Here is a 16,451-nt window from a genome sequence, read left to right on the forward strand (position 1 = left end):
GGAGTGCCTGCTGCCTGTTTCGGGCAAAGGCTCTGCGCCTGGAGAGCCCCGTGTGCGGACGTGTCGGATCGCGAGCAGCTAGGCGAGGGCTTTTCACTGCTCGGCCCAGAAGGTAGTGCTGGTAGCCCGTACATGCCTGGTAATGGAGAGGGCTCATTGGTGTTAGTACCCCATCCCCGTGCCAGCAGCTGGTTCACTCCCTGTGAGATGCACGCGATGTGGACCAGATGGGCTGGTTCATAGCCATTTGCGGCACTGTTGCGGCAATGGCAAAGCTTACGTAAAACACCTCTCTGTGGTTACCATGCACACACAGGCTCTCCATCGTGGGCGTCAGACTTGGACTGCGATATGCGAAGGACCCGCACGCGAGGCTGGGCGCTTGGTCGCCTCATCAACAGCCTCCTGGGATGCTGCAGAGGCGCCTGCCAGCTGGCCCCCTCCCTGCCTTCTCGACGTTGTCCAGAAGGCGCATAGGTACGATGCTCCTTTGGTGCGCTCCAGTTCCAACGTAGTGAGGCTCACCAACCCCGTATTCGGAAAGCCAACTTACCGAATGACATAAGAAATTCTTTCGTAAGGGCCGCAAAAGGTAGCATGAGAGAAAGCCAGCGTGCATTTCAAAAGTCATCCACATAAGAATTCAATGGCCTTGTCGAAGTGGAGCAGTGAGGCTCAGTTAATGCAGGAGGAACGAACCTTAGGGGGTTGTGGATAGACAAGCAAGTCGGCTAAGGCGGTGGTCTTCGAGGGGCTGGGGGATCGTGTTAACGGTGCCAGTTGAGAGTAAGCGTATTGTAGAGGGGTTGGCTGGAAGGCGAAGTGTTGCTCTGTATACCCGCGCTGTAAAGCTTGATTGATTGTATCGCTTAACGCGCCGGCGCAACGCAGGCGACGAGGCGCGTTTTTTAGATGCGAGCACCATTAGGACCTCACAATGTCCTTCCGCGTCCGTGCGCATAACATTTAAAATCGCAAAAAATCACACAGGCACCGGCAGGATTCGAGACTGTGTTTGGTAGACCAGAGAGAGGTAGTGTCAGTCGTCTTACCCATCGGGCTACGACCGTGATTTTTTTTGTCTTTATTTCCTTTTTTTTAAACATTTTTACAAGTCAGCGATTTAATAAAAAGCGCCTGCCATGTTTTGGCTGGCGGAAACTATTGTAAACATCAAATGATGTCAATTTTTGAAGCACTGGCAAAATTCCCGCGTCAGGATTTTCCACTTCGTACAACTCGCACAGATAGTTCACTTTTTCCCTGAAATATGCGCTCACAGTTTGCGCATTGACATCCGCATGGCGCACCGCCATTCGAGAGCGCCAGATACTATACAATCCTAAAAGCATGATCATATCATGCGGTACATCGTCTTCATTGTTTACACTGAGGAACCTAATTCCATAGGGTGTCACCGGATACTCCTTCTTTAGGATTCTCATGAGAACGTCCCAAAAGAAAATGGCATCCCAACAGTCTATAAACACATGTTCTCTAGTTTCAGGTTTTTGACAAAGAACGCACAAGTTGTTCCAAGCAACAAAAAGACCTCGCTCTTCCATCCATGTTTTCACAGGGAGTGTGTTGGTGTGCAATTTAAAAAAGAAGGTTTTCACAGAGGCTGGGATTACCATAGCTTTCACCCTGGACAACACATCCTGTCCTCGGCCTGCAGAGTACACTGCTCGGTACAGAGGTACAGGAAAGAGAATTTCATTCAGATCTTTTTTCAAACCCTTCCTGGAAACATTTGAGAGATAATCCAAAGAAAAACGCACAGAAAGGAATCTAACTGCGTCAACTACTTCTTTCAGATAACCTCTAATTGTAGGCCGTTCCTCGTTGCATGAAGAAACGATGAACTGCGGTAAAGCATTGGCAAGTGCAACTTGGAAAAAACTTCGCAAGAAAGGGTCATTTGAGTCCCTGAAGAACATAAAACGGTTAACAATTTGTCTTACGTATATATGCGATAGCCCGAGCCCTCCCAGCTTCACTCTTCGAAAAAGAGAACTTTGGCTCGTGCGTTCCCATGTTGAATTCCAAATAAAGACAGCAAAAATACGATGCAACTTATTCACATGAACACGGGAACAGTGAATAGCTTGCATAACGAACCACACTTTCGCCAGAAAAAACAAGTTGCAGACAGTGGCCCTTGCAGTCTTTGGTTTTCGCCTTGCCAGTACTGATTGCTGTCCAAATAACTCTCCATCGGTACTCCCAGGTACCGCCCAGGCGTGGTGGTCCAGTTTACATGTTCAAATACAGTCGGTGTTGATTCCCAGGTTCCGTGCCAAAACCCGGCACATTTCTGCCAATTGACTGAGCTTTGGGTGACGTCACAAAATTCTTTGGTTATCATGACAGCTCTACTCACACTTTGTTCGTCTGTGCAGAATATGGCCACATCATCAGCATACGTTAGCAGCTTGAATTCGCTTGCATGCAACACAAAACCTCGTACATAACTATCATTGATAATCTTTAAACAAAAGGGTTCTAGAAAAATACAAAACAACAATGGGGAAGCAGGGCACCCTTGCCTCACTGATGACAACACTGGAATGTACTCGGTAACACTTTTGTTAATTATCAGCTGCGTGAAACAATCATGATACGCCATCTTAACGCCCTTTAAAATAACATCTCCAACGTTTATATGCTTCAAAACTGAAAAAAGGATCCCATGACAGACGCGATCAAAGGCTTTCTCAAAATCTACTTGTAACATGGCTACTTTACGAAAAAACATGTCACAGCACTGCAAGACACTTCGCGCTACGTGAATGTTTGTTACAATACTGCGACCTTTAATGCCACATGTCTGATGTGGCCCGACAATCATACTGATCACACTCTGAAGTCTTTTGGCAATAATCTTCATTAATATTTTATAGTCTGTGTTGGCCAAAGTAATGGGTCGATATCCTGTTACAGACTGCCTTTTCAAGGGATCCTCAGATTTTGGAATAAGAATGGTGTGCGTGCGGGTGAAAGTTTTTGGCAGCGCACCATTTTTGAAAGCTTCCTCGAATACAAGAAACAAAAAAGGGGCAACCTTATTTTTATACATCCTATACAAGTCGGAACCCAGACCATCCGGACCCGGCGCTTTCCCATGTTTTAACTCATCAATTGCTGTTTCCACTTCTTTCAAACAAATGGGTTCTTCGAGTATTTTCCTAGTCTCTTCATCTAACACTGGTAACAGTGAAAGAAACTCTCGCTCAAAAACATCTACTTTGGGACTTGCAGGGCTGAAAAGTTCTGTGTAAAACCGCACAAACTCTCTTTTTATTTGTTCCTCCTCGCGCATAGCAACACCCTGACATGTTATTTGTTCAATTTTGTTGGCCTTCACATAACGCATCTCATCTTCTAAAGCGCGCTTTGTGGGCGCCTCCCCTGCCAGCAACCTTTCTGCACGTGCTCTAATTGTTGCCCCCCTGTAGCGTTCCTGATCGATCGCCTCAAGCCTGCTTTTGATGGTTGCGATATCGTCGCCGAACAATCCTGGCATCTGGCACTCTAGCTTCACCATACGACTGAGATTGCGACGGAGGGTATCCTCTTCCTCCTTTTCAGGTCTTTTAATGCAGACCGCTCTTTCAATAGCCTTCATTTTTATGTCCTGCTTGAAAAGCTCCCATTTTGCGCCCCACCCAATTTCAACTACGACCGTGAGTTAGTACCCGAGAGCCAAACGGCTTACTCCCTCGCCTGTAAGGGTGCGGAGTACCTTAGGACCTCCCAATGTCCGTCCGCGTCAATCCGTGCGCACACCACCATTAAGCGAAAATCTGTGCGGAAACTATCTAAAAGAGTACAAGAGCACTGCAAAACACTCGAAAACGGGCACTAACATAATCTAGCAACGAGATTGGATTGGATTGGAAAACATTTATTGAGCATAAAAGTGGGTGGCTTCTCAGTCCAGATAGCCGCGAGCTAGCGCAGCTGCTTGGGCGCGAGTGATGAGGCGTTCTTGGTCCTCGCACCGTGAGCTGGCCAGCTCGCGCTCCCACTGCTCAGGGGATGGGGAAGGGAGGGGGTTTGGCGCGTAGGAGCATTCCCACACCAGGTGGTAGGTAGTGTTTGGGACGGAGCAAGAAGGGCAGTTGTGGGTAAGTGGAGGGAGAGATGTAGTGAAGTATCGTGGTGTTGTAGAATGTGTTGGTCTGCAGTCGACGCCAAATGCGAGCCGCCTGTGTGCTGAGGAATGGGTGAGGAGGAGGGTATTGAAGCCGCAGTTGGCGATAATGATACAAGATTTCAGTGTATCGGGAAGAGACCGGGGGATAGATGGAGGGTTCGGAAAGGTCCTCTTCCGTCGACGAAAACGCGGCGTGTGCCGCCTCGTTTCCCTCGAGGGAAGAATGGCCTGGTGTCCATACGAGAAAACGCGCAAAAGCACCGGTGTAGTCAGGTAGTGATCAAGTTGTAATACACAGTAACTGCATCGAACTACGCTAAATGGCGCTACGCGGAAACACGAGATGGCGCCGCGGTGCACCGCGTATACGTAAGCGGGTTCTGAAAATCCCATACCCTCTTTCTGCCATGGACGGAAACGAACGTAAGACGCGTCACGCTGCTGCTAACGTCTACGAAGACAACGAGCTTCCCCGAATACGAAACCGCGGCAAGCGGAGGCAAAGTGACTAAAATCGAATGACGGTCGGGGCGCAAATCGGATTTCACTCGGGGTGCAACTTGGATGTCACGGTCCCCGTACTCCGCACCCTCGCCATTATCCACGGAGTTGAGATGCTGCCATTTTTTTAACGTGCTCCTAACGTGCGCCGAAATCTCGTACACACGGGTGTTTTTGCTTTTCGCCTCCATCAGAAAAGCGGCCGCCGCGGCCGGGAATCGAAGCCGCGACCTCGTAGAAGCATGACTGAAAGTCTATAAAACTAATTTCATGTAATCTGTGGTGCCTAAGGATGCTTATCGGCCTGCTCCCTTCCCTACTATGGAGCTGTAATAAACCGGGTCACCAGCCCGCAGCTGCTCCGTTCCTGACTGCTGCATATGTGTAACTTTGGCTTTTTCTTCTTGTTCTTTTTTTTTTCAGATGTTGCATTCACTTCGCTTCAGCGCGCTGGCCTTGTTCGACAAGTCAGGACACCTCTTAGAAGTTCCAAACCCGAAGCACGTCCAAGCCTGCCCGTGTTCTGTACAAGCTTGCAATCCTTCACGCCGCCAAAACATGACGTCGTAGCATCTCGCCATGTCGCTTATACTCCTTGCTTCAATTGCGAAAATAAAAGAGTTTTCTAAATATTTTCTGCCTCTACCAAGGCTCCTGAGCTCGCTGGCTACGCCAGCTTGAGCACAGTGGCGTGCATGTACAGAATTGAAAAGAAAAAATTAAAAATATGAATATAAAAGGGAATTTAGATGGGAAACTGTGCTTTAGAACAAACCCTCACTCACTAAGATCTCTGAATACGAATAAATAAGATCACATGAAAACTCACGTCGAAGAGAAAACTTACGTGATGTGAACGTTTCCCTCAAAAGGTCTAACATTACGCTGCACGCAAGGGAGCAAATTCTGACTTTCCTATAGGCCAACCTCTCCAATAAACATATTTCTCTCTCTCTTTCTCTATCGGGTGCAAGGACTGACACCCTTCTGCGGGGCTTATACTTCCACAGTTCCAGTGAAAAGTTGAACTTAAGAACGTTTGAAAAGACCCCCTTTATCAGCAAAATATTTGCCCGATAAAATGAAAATTCTCACCCTTCGAGCCGAAGTATTGTGCACTATGGTCAAAACACCGCAAGTTTGCTGAAAGGTCCGCGGATTTCTAAATTACTGTCTCCGTTAATTAATTACGCGAAACTCGGTAATGCGTGGCTAATTACAGCTTCGCAGGCTGGTGGATGTGAAGGGGCGTATATTTTGAGCGTTCCGAAAATCTTTGGCCTGAACGGGCGTTGTCTAACCATTCTGAAGGCACCAAAAGGCGCAAGAAAGGCGCTAAGAGGCACGATTTGCGTCGCCGTTATCAAGAAAATCTTTTGCTGATAAGGGGGGTCTTTTCAAGCGTTCTTTAGCGAAACTTTTCCCTCAAAGGGTGTAGGTATAGCCCTGCAAAAGAGAGTCAGCACGTACACCCTCAAGGGAGTCAAACTTTACACCTTTTCGCGCAGCCTAATGTTACACCATGGTTACACCTTCGTGTGAAAAGTTTTGCTAAAGAATGCTTGAAAATACCCCCCTTATCAGCAAAAGATTTTCCTGATAACGGCGACGCAAATCGTGCCTCTTGGCGCCTTCCTTGCCCTTTTCGGCGCCGTCGGAATGGTTAGAAAGCGCCCGTTGAGGCAAAGAGCTGCATGCGGGCTGAGTTGAGACGTACGCATTTCGTCCCCATTAGTACACCCGTGGCTAGTAGCGCTAGTTCTGAAGCTTTCAGCCTTAGCTTGACCAGGCAAATTACTCATGTGTTTAGTTCCACACGCATTAGGGAACATTATTAGAGCCATTTAATGGCGAAGTCTGTCCATGAAAGGGCGTTTCTCTGCGCCAATGACGTGTGGAGGTTAGATGGCTGTATAGAGTGGCCGGCAGATTTCGTCGTCTTGTCAGAGATTGAGCCCCGCGCATAAGCCGTAAGCCTGATTCAGTACCTTTTCAACATTTTTTTTTCACTTTTGTTCCTTTCTCTTTCATTTCTTTTACTTGGTCTGTTACCGCATTACTGTTTCTTTACTTAATTCAGTACATGTATTTCTATCGTCGAATAGGACTCCCCTGTTTTGAAGCGAAAATATGGCCGTATGTGAACATTACTTGTTTGCCGCTGTGCTTTCGGTGCCTCTGATTAGTGCTGAATGCTTTGATGAGTGGAGCAAGGGAGGACAACAATCGTGAATCATTTTATGCATTTTTATTGACCACGAAGGAAATATATTCTAGGCCAGGGCACACTTGTTTTCGAGATGATGGAGCCCGCCGGCCAAGCAAGTAGGCGGGAGACATAACCAAACGTCTTTCGACTCTTGGCAGCGTCAGAAGACACTGACGCCGCCATCACTACGAACACCGGAACGCGCGCACACTGTTTATTTCCGGTGAGTTTGAAGCAAACGTCCCCCTGGGAGTGAAAACTCAGTCGGGGTTCCCCACAGGCTCACATCCTTCGCACAGGTAATGCACCACTCTGGCAGGGCTGCTAGGCTCCTCTGTGACGATCTGCTTGGGGCTTAGCGTCACTGAGGCGCTTTGCGACAGTTTTTCGCATTACCACCATGCATAATCGAGCCCTTCACTGCACATTTACGTGCAACACTTGTCGATACTGAATCGCTAATCTTTGAGCAGCTACATCTGATAACACTCTGGTATGGCACGCCATGATTTATCTGGACACAAACTGGTGCAGTAAGAGCCACTGAGAAAACTAAACAGCACGCCGAGTATTACACTCAACTCTACGAGTGACGACAAGAACGGTCAGACTTCTGTCCGCATGCTACTTTGCCGGCGGCTACGCCGAACTCCTCTGTACAAGTATAAGAGTCCGTTTACCTTTTTCGCCGTCCGGGGCCAAATCCTGGGAGGACACGTTGCCTAGAATGAACACTTTCACACCAGCCAGAGGACAAAGTACCCGAGTAAGAACTTCGCTTCATGAACGGTGCAACGTCCACACGGGGTCAAGGGCTGTCCCTAACCGCACTCCTAGCGAATCATTTTTGGAATTATGCTCACTAGGAGTGCGAACTTGTTCGCTCTTTTTTTTTTTTTTTCTCTCCCAAGTTTAATGAGCGCCATTATGACAACTAGGATTTGCTAAAATACTGTTCGAAACGAGATACAAGAGACCGACACAGTACTTGATGTCGCTCGAGCCGACAGAGCCAGCGAGCCGCATCGACTGTGTACAAACGACAAAGGCAGTACTCCGGTTTCGAACAGGTTTTAATTCCAAGACAGGCGCAGCGACGCACAGCTAGACTCGAACGGCATCCGTGAAGGCTCGATGACGGCACCGTCCTCCAAGGTGGTAACCAGGGCGCATAGATCATAGGAGGCGGTCTGCACCAAGAGGCAAATCACGTTAAAAATGTTACGTTTAGGGAGATCACCATTCCTTACCGATTGCAAACAGGGTTTAATGATTTCAAGACAGGCGCAGCCATGTACAGCTCGACTCGAACGGCATTCTGGACGTCTCGATGACGGCCCCGTCCTGCTCGGCGGTGGCCGGTACGCATAGGCAGGAGGCGGTCTGGAACAAAAGGCAGAACACGTTAGAAATGTTGTAATTTCGAAGGTAATCACGGCTTACCGAATGCGGGGACCATGATTACACCTGGCAGGAACGGGATGGGTCGCTGAAAGGCAAAGTAACAGACGAACAGCGACAGAACCACTTTTATTACCAGAAAATACCTCTGTACAAAACACGCGTCGTCGAGCTCAGTAGATAGGACAGATGGAGACGTGTACCTGCCTAGCCAGAAGAGTAGTGCATGTTTGCGGGAAGGAGCAAGTGCAATAAGACACGACGCAAGGGTCAGGGAAAGGGGAGGGCGGAGGCGGTGCCGGACGCGAACCTGAAAAGGAACCAAGGACACCAATTCCATCACTCGCCTTTGCCACGACCCCAATTTGGAGCCGCGGACCGCAGAGCTGCGTTCCGTGCTTCAGTGATGCTCGTTGAAGGTGGCGACTGTATTCCGAACGCCGCGCGAACCGAGGACGTGCGAGCGGAAGGCATTATCGAAGTGCATATACCTCGGCTACCGCGGCGTTCGGAAAGGAAGACCGACCATCACCACAACCTAACGGGGCTTCCGAGCCGAGTCCGACGCTAGAGGCAGTGGCGAAGGGCTCCAACACCGCCACTGCGCCGCTGTCCCGAAAGCTACAGCCTAACGCGCACCGGAAAGCTTTGGCGACAGTCGGAATCCCTGCGTCGCGACGGCCCAGGAAACGTCCGGCTCCGAGGCTAATGTGCGCTCGGTTAGGAAAATTAAAATACGCAAACGTTCAGCGTCGCGAAAAAAATTATACGAAAGCCGGTTTCGTGGGCACGCCGCACGTCGCACCGGGCCTTCAGCCACGGAACTCACCACTTGGAAGAATCGTCGGTGAAGACTGTGAAGCAGCATACCGTGAAGGAAGTACGTGAGGCCGTCGTGGGTATTCGCTTGTCCGAGCGAGCCTGTTGGGAGCGGAGATGGCAAAGGCACAACGAAAAACGACTGAAGGAAACGAAAACGACAACACTTATGGCATTAAACACCTCTTAGCGCGAGCCAAACTTCCCTAATAGACAGTGTACCGCGTGGAAAAAAAACTCACCTGTCCATCGCCGCCGTCACCGCGCCGCCAGCTACTCTGCGCCCGATGCGCAACAGGCAGGCAAGATGGCGTACCCCTTGTTCTAAAACGCGCTCATCCTGGCATTGCAGAGCGCTGCTATTGGTAGGCTACCGCCTACCCTTCCACTCTTTCACATCGATATCGTCTTCCAGAACATTCTGCCAGTTGTAAAACAAAACGAAAAAGTTATCGCATCAAGTCGCAGCCGCGCGGCCACCGGAGCATGCATGACAAGGCATTTTATGCTGCGTCACGGAGCAAGATAACCTTCTTGCTTGGTGGTTCTTCATGTCGGCTAGGGGCTTCGGCTGACGCGATTGCACGGTCCTATCGATCATGCGGACGTTATCGGCCGTCTTCCGCGGCTTTTGAAACCGAATAAAAAACGCCACGTCTTGAAGAAACAGTCGACTGCGCGGGAACAGAAATGCTACTGCGTACGAGTCATTGATTGATTGATTGATTGATTGATTGATTGATTGATTGATTGATTGATTGTAAGGTTCAACGCGCCGACAAAATGAAGGCGATGAAGCGCGCCGTTCAGTGGAGGGCGCCGGATTGATTTTGACCACCTGGGGATCTTTAACATGCGCCGAAATCTCGTATATACAGGGGCGGTTTGGCTCTTCGTATCCACTAGAAAAGCGGCCGCCGCGGCTGGGACTCGAACCCGCGTCCCCGTTCTCAGCAGCACAACGCCTTAGCCACTGAGCCATCGCGGCGGGTGCGTACGAGTCGTGGCTGTAAGAAAATTAGTGCCCTTTCCACTCTGTGAAGAAAAAATTGCGCCCACCTCCCCGCGAGGGGAACCCTGTGTAGATGCGACGCATCGTGGGGTTCACTTGGTGTTTCCCTTGTATTGATCCTGAAATCGCGTGAAACGTGTCGGGAACGCGTATGATTATTATGTTTTATGATTATTATTATGCTTTATTGGCCAATCTTGGTCAATCTCTCTAAGTGGTATGCTTGGGGCTTCGCTGTCGCAACGACCTTTACTCCACCATTGTTGCTGTAAGTGGGAGCTTCCTTTCTTTTATTGCAAGTGTTAATCATTGCCCCATCATGCGTTGTATCAGTACCTTCTTGACGTAGTTTGAATGAGTCAAGGATATAAGGCGCATTCGTAGCATTTCATTCTGTCTCGGTTTTGTGGCGCAGTGGGAAGAGCACCATGTACCTCGCGTTCCGCCCACAGGGTCATGGGATCCAAACCGGGCGCCGCTAACTATTATTTTTTTTTATAGTGTAGGGGGAGGGGTGTGGACGAGAGAGGGTCATCAGAGAGGAGAGGGGGTGAGCGGCGGAGAGCGCAGCTCGCGCGGCGAGGAGAATGGGGGAGGGGCGGACGACAACGACGCCGACGCTGCATGGACAAGGCGAGTGAATGAGATGCAGTCGCATCTTAAATGACCTGCGAAGCTGGACGCAGTCCACGGAGTGCATGAAAGGAAACACGTTTGTTCGTAAATAGCGACTGAGCATACTTCCTAGCTAATTAGCAGAATGAAACTTGGAAGGACTCAAGGTTCAGTCTCGCGGACAAGCTTGGAGCTGACTCCCGCTTCGTAGGCATCTCACTGTTCGTGTAACACACCAACACAATCCGCTCGATCACTGAGAGGACACCGGACAAGTCGTATTGGGCCGTTTGACGTCCACGTTTAAACCTCCCGCCAGCACAACGGAGGCGCCATCAGTAAGGACCGCGTGCACGCACCCCTCCCCCCAAGCCGTGCACGCCGGCAACCGGTTATGTGCGCGGGCTTAGAAGTGAAAGAAACCTGAACAAGTAATACTGCCCACGTCGGCGTTTTAAGCGGGCAAGTTGCCCTTCATCAGGGAGGTATTCGCAGCTACTCGACGAGCTGGAACTAGAGGGCGCAGTGCGGCGGTAGCGGCTTTCTATACATGGCGAAGTTGAGCAAAACAAACAAGGTCAAAGAATAAACGACAAGAAAGTGCGCTTGTCCTTTCGTTTCTTATTTGCCCTCGTTTGTTTTTGCGCAACGTTGCCATTGATCGCCTCCAACTACCATGCCGGAGCACCGATAAGGCGAATGTATGCAAATGCGCACGCGAGCGAAACCAAAGCTTTTCGCACCACCTATCAGCTGATGGGACACTCGTTACAGCGCTATGATGTAAAGGGAAGGTAGCGCGATAACTCCCAGCAGAATTCCAAACGCAATCGTCAAAGCACACCTGGCAAACACTACGCACCCGTAGGCTGCTCCGTGCTTGTGAATGTTTACAGCGGCGCGTTCTAGCAAAGCCGGCCGTGGTTCCAGCGGTAAGCGTCAAATTCGGCTCGCAGCTCGTGAAGGTGCTTCCTGAGCATGGGATCTACGTCTCGTGTCGCTTTGAATAGCGACAGTACTTCCACAATACGAGGGTGGGAGCGCAACGCTGGCGAAAAATCTCGTACGGCGCCTTCGGCAACGCCACTCGCATGGAGGAAGAAAAAAGTTAGGAGACGGCGCCACTGGAGAAACTTGAAGACTATGCATGGAGGAAGAAAAAAGTTAGGAGACGGCGCCACCGGAGAAACTTGAAGACTATACATAAAAAGTAAAATCGAAGACGGCCCAGGCGTCACTGCACCACGTGACCCCGCTGCGCCGCCGCCGTATGGGCCACCGCGCACTCTTCAATTTCGTATGCTCGAAACTGCTCTGCGGACCGTTGTCGCGAAGGCTGCTATATGTTGGTTTTTTTCCCACGGCTTTTGTCTTTTGCACGTACGCGGCACTCCTGCCCGCACGCGGGCATGGGATCGCCGAGCAGACAAATGCAGGAAGGACGGGGAAAAGTTACCGCCAACCAAACACGAGAGATGCCCCGGAGTCGGAGACCGCCGCCGCCGCCGCTGGCCCACCCGACCATGAAAGAAGAAGAAGAGAGAAAGAGAAATAAACATTTATTTGCTGAAAAGACTAGCCAGGACTTGATCCTTGCCGGTCCTAGTGGTAGGTCTCCTTAGTCCAGGAAATCTTTGGCGGTGGCTGCCGTCTTCGCCCGGTTCACCAGATTCTTCTGGTTCTCCGGATCCTCGTACACGAGCAGTGCCTCCCACTTTTCAGCGATGTCGTGGTCACCTGTGGTGTGGGCGCTTGCAATATCTTGTGGTGCGGCAGTCAGGGTTGTTGAGGATGTTCGGCTATCCACAGGTGGGTCTGGACGGCGGTCATTGCAAGGGCACTCAAGGATCATGTGTGCCAAAGTGTCGGGTATGTCGCAGTAAGGGCAGAGATATGAAAATTGCGTGGGGTAGATGCGGTTCATGATTATTCCGTGTGTGTACGTGTTTGTTTGGAGCCGACGAAAGATTACGCTCTCTTCCTTGGTGACGTCGGGGTGTGGTGGGGGATATATCTCCTCCGCTCAAGTCGGTAGTGCTGAAGTATGGCCCTGCAGGTGATGTGTACGTCTGCTGCGCCCGTTGCAGCACGGATGTTGGGTGGCAGCTGGAAGGCCCGGCTGCAGTGCTCTCGGGCTGCAGCGTGCGCTGCTTCGTTTCCCGCCATCCCTTCATGCCCCGGGATCCAGGTGACGTAGGTGTCAGGAAGTTGGGGGCGCGTCTTTAAGATATTAAGAGCCGTCGCGGACACGCGTCCTTTCTGGAAGTTCCGACATGCCGCTTGGGAGTCGGTGAATATCAGTGCTCGGTCGCTGCAGGTCGTCATTGCCAAGGCGATGGCTGCTTCTTCTGCAGTTTCGGGGGTTACGAGCCGGTATTGTTGCCGACGTCAATTCCCTGCCTCGTGGGTCCGTGACGCTTATTGCGAAAGCAGTGTGGTCTGGATATCGAGCAGCGTCTGTGTATCTGGTGTTAGGATCCTCTTCATAAGAAACACATTTATTTGGGAGCTGAGTTAGTTGACGATGGTGGCCGCCGTTTTGGCGGCGACCGCAGCCGCCCGGGCGACCAGTGAAGCTTGAGCCTCCTGGTCTGGGCAGCGCAACGCCTCCTCCCACTGCTCACATGAGGTTATTTTTGGATAGGGATCTCTCGGGCATCCCCACATAAGGTGCTGAAGTGTGCCGAGGGACTGGCAGGCAGTACAGTCAGGTGAAAGGTATAGCGCTGGCTGAATTAGGTGTAATTTAGTGGGATTGGGAAATGTGTTTGTCTGTAAAAGACGCCATGTATGTTCTTGCTGGATGGTGAGTTGTGTGTGTGCCGGGGGGGGGGGGGGGGGGGGTATACGCGGCGAGAGAGGCGGTAGTGGGTGGTAATTTCATTGTAGGTGATCATCCGGTCTCTAGCGGATCTTGCGCCATGGTAGGGGAACGAGCTGGGCCCGGCTCGGTGAGTTATCGAGCCATACTGTGGGCAACTTCATTCCCCTCCAGGCCAGCATGCGCCGGAGCCCAGATGATTTCTACGGGGGATGTTGGTGGTGCTTGTTGGAGAATTTTGAGTGTCTGGGGCGAAATATAGTCGGAGGCGAAATTTTGAACTGCCGTTTTAGAATCGGTGATGATTGTGGAAGGGGTCGGGTTTTCCGTTAGCGCTAATGCTGCCTCTTCCGCTGTGGCTGGGTTGGTGGTGCGGATGGTCAGGAAGTTCCGCTGTACCTGATTGGAAAGTCAATGGGAGACGATTGAGAAGGCACCATATGCCACCGATATTCGGCATGCGTCGACGTAATGAACGTCATGTTTGTCGCGGTATTTTTTATGTAATGCTTGTGCGCGTTGCGAACGCCTTTTGGTGTTGAATTGTGGGTGCATGTTTCTGGGTGTAGGCCTGATAATTAAATTAGAATGGATGTCGTGAGGGAGTGTGGTTTTGTCTTCTGGGGGTCTAAAGGGGATATTCGTAACGTCTGGGGAATATGAGCGCCAGTGGTAGTTTTTGAGAGTCTGGTGATTTGATTGACGAGGTGAGCCTCAATGAGCTCTTCCGCGGTGTTATGCACACCTAGAGCTTCGAATTTGGCAGTGGAAGTGCTGAGGGGCTGTTGCAGCGCTGCTTATAAGCTTTTCTGAGTATGATGTTCACTCTATTAAGCTCTGTTTTAGATGGGTTTAAATAGAGAAGGGAGTAGGTCAGCCTGCTAAGGACAAAGGTTTGAAGGAGACGGAGGCGTTCAGCTTCCCTGAGGCCTCTGTGTCTATTGGTAACTCGTCGAATTAAACCTATCGTTTGCGTGGCGTGTTGTTCTAGCTGGCGTATGAAGTGAGTATTTGATCTGTTATGTTGAATGGTTAAGACCAAGATTTTGATTATTTCAACCTTCGGGATGGGGTCGCCTCGCATGTTTATGTGGATATTCGGGATGAGTTTTGCGTTTTTGGTGGGAGTATGAGCAGCTGCGATTTGGCTGGCGAACAGGTGAGACCCGCTCTACCAGCCTCCTCAATCACTATTTCTACTCCTCTTTGTAGAGTGCTCTCTATTTCAGCGTCGCTGCCTTGTTGATCCAAAGTGTAATGTCGTCTGCGTACAAAACAAAATTAAGATTAAGGATTTGTTGGAGTTGCTGGGGGACGGTTAAGATGGCGAGATTAAATAATAAAGGGGAAAGGACGGCGCCTTGTGGCGTGCCTTTTGAAGGGAGAGTCAGGGTGGTGGAAGTGATATCGGCGATTTGTACAATATCTGTCCTGTTCGTGAGAAAACTTCGGATGTAATTGTATGTGCGTGGTCCTGGGCCTATGGAGTGCAAGCCTTTGAGGCCTTTGAGTATCGCTGTGTGTGGAACATTATCAAAGGCTTTAGTTAAATCTAATGCTAGTATAGCGGCCTTGTCATGTTTATGCTGTGGCGTGATTATGTCATGGGACAGTTGAAGAAGAATGTCATGTGTGGATAGTTTAGGTTGGAAACCAATCATTTTGTGAGGAAGGAGTTGTTTGTGCTGTAAATGCTTGACGAGTCTGTTGTGTATAATGTGCTCCATGAGCTTTCCGAGGCAGGAGGTGAGAGAGATCGGTCGGAAATGTTTAAGTGTGAGTGGTTTTCCTGGTTTGGGGATAAACGTGATTTTTGCGCGTGTTTCCAGGATTGAGGTAAAGTGCCTTGAGTCCAATGGTGATTAAAGAAGTCCGTGATGGCTGTAATAGAGTTATCATCTAGATTCCTTAGCATCCTGTTGGTAATCTGGTCTATAGCTGGTGCAGAGTTAGGTCTAAGTTTAAGGATAGCTGCCCTAACCTCTGCCTCGGAAATCTCTTTATCTAGTTCAGGGTTGTCTGGGCCGGCGTAGGTTGGAAGTGTATCATAGGTGCCTTTGGGAAGGTATGTGTCTATGATATCGTTGAGGGGTGTTGCATCAGAGTCTTGATAATTTTGAATTGTGTGAGTAAGCCTGTGATTCTGCTCCGCTTTGGAGTGGTTGGGATTTATTAGATGCTCCAGTAAATACCAGGTGCGCTTCATACTCAGGTTTCCATGCATCTGGTTGCAAATTTCGTCCCATTGAGCTTGTGCAGGGTACGTTGCATGTTCTTGTATTTGTTTTTCCAATTCAGCGAGTTTGCGTTTAAGTTTACGATTGTGTTTGCTGCCTCTCCACCGCATACGAATGCTTTTCTGTGCCTCCCATAAGTGTAGTAGATGTGAATCTGTATTGTCAGCGGGGATTTCCGGGTCTAATGTTTTTGTGACCAATTCTGTGTCTTGTATAAGTTGAGTGGTCCAGCTTTGTAGATCTATAAGGTCTGCACTGTTTTGGGATTCCTGCTTGGCGAGGCGTAGTTTCCTGAATTCATCCCAGTCTAGGAGCCGTGTTTGCCTAGGTAGCCTTTTAATTGGGTGCTTGAGTTCAAAATCGGTTTGAACAATAAAGTGGTCACTGCCGAGATTGACGTCTGTTACAGTCCATTGTGATTTCTTTGAATGTAAGGTCTGGTGTAGAGTCGCGTTGTATGCTGTTTCCTATCCTGGTGGGGATGTTCGGTTCGTTCTCAAGTGTAAGGTGATGTATTTGTGCTTGATCCCAAAGGTCCTGCCCTTTCCTCGTATTATGGAGGTATCCCCAAGCCGTGTGTGGCGCATTAAAATCTCCAACTATGACTAGGCTATGGAGTCCAGCTTCCTAGCTAGTCACTCTTTGCTGCTGCTATGTGCTACCGCATGATGCTTTCG

The 16,451-nt window shown here is 49.9% G+C and overlaps 1 protein-coding gene and 1 long non-coding RNA gene across 5 annotated transcripts in view; one reads left to right on the forward strand and one right to left on the reverse strand.

The window, feature by feature from the left end:
• The window catches only part of LOC144162675 (uncharacterized), a 108,927-nt gene extending 99,696 nt beyond the window's left edge, over positions 1-9,231 (reverse strand). The window contains exons 1-4 of one of the 4 annotated variants that reach the window (XR_013320741.1): positions 9,141-9,231; positions 8,313-8,358; positions 8,120-8,252; positions 7,924-8,059 (exon numbers count right to left, since the gene is read on the reverse strand). Coding sequence is in view for 1 of the 4 variants with exons in the window: in XM_077693308.1 (XP_077549434.1) it covers positions 7,943-8,059; positions 8,120-8,252; positions 8,313-8,358; positions 8,618-8,744 (423 nt within the window). In the remaining 3 variants the exon portion in view is untranslated. Of the gene's footprint in view, positions 1-7,923; positions 8,060-8,119; positions 8,253-8,312; positions 8,359-8,473; positions 9,103-9,140 lie in introns of those variants that run through there. The other 3 variants (XR_013320739.1, XM_077693308.1, XR_013320740.1) reach the window with 3 other exon arrangements.
• On the forward strand, positions 171-5,292 carry LOC144161978 (uncharacterized). The gene is made up of 2 exons (XR_013320555.1): positions 171-477; positions 5,084-5,292. It is a non-coding gene; the product is annotated as an uncharacterized LOC144161978 (long non-coding RNA).
• Positions 9,232-16,451: the final 7,220 nt, after the last annotated feature.

The sequence above is a fragment of the Haemaphysalis longicornis genome, unplaced genomic scaffold, assembly GCF_048455015.1.
Source record: "Haemaphysalis longicornis isolate Haplotype H1 unplaced genomic scaffold, Haemaphysalis longicornis Haplotype H1 scaffold_12, whole genome shotgun sequence".
NCBI lineage: Eukaryota > Metazoa > Arthropoda > Arachnida > Ixodida > Ixodidae > Haemaphysalis > Haemaphysalis longicornis.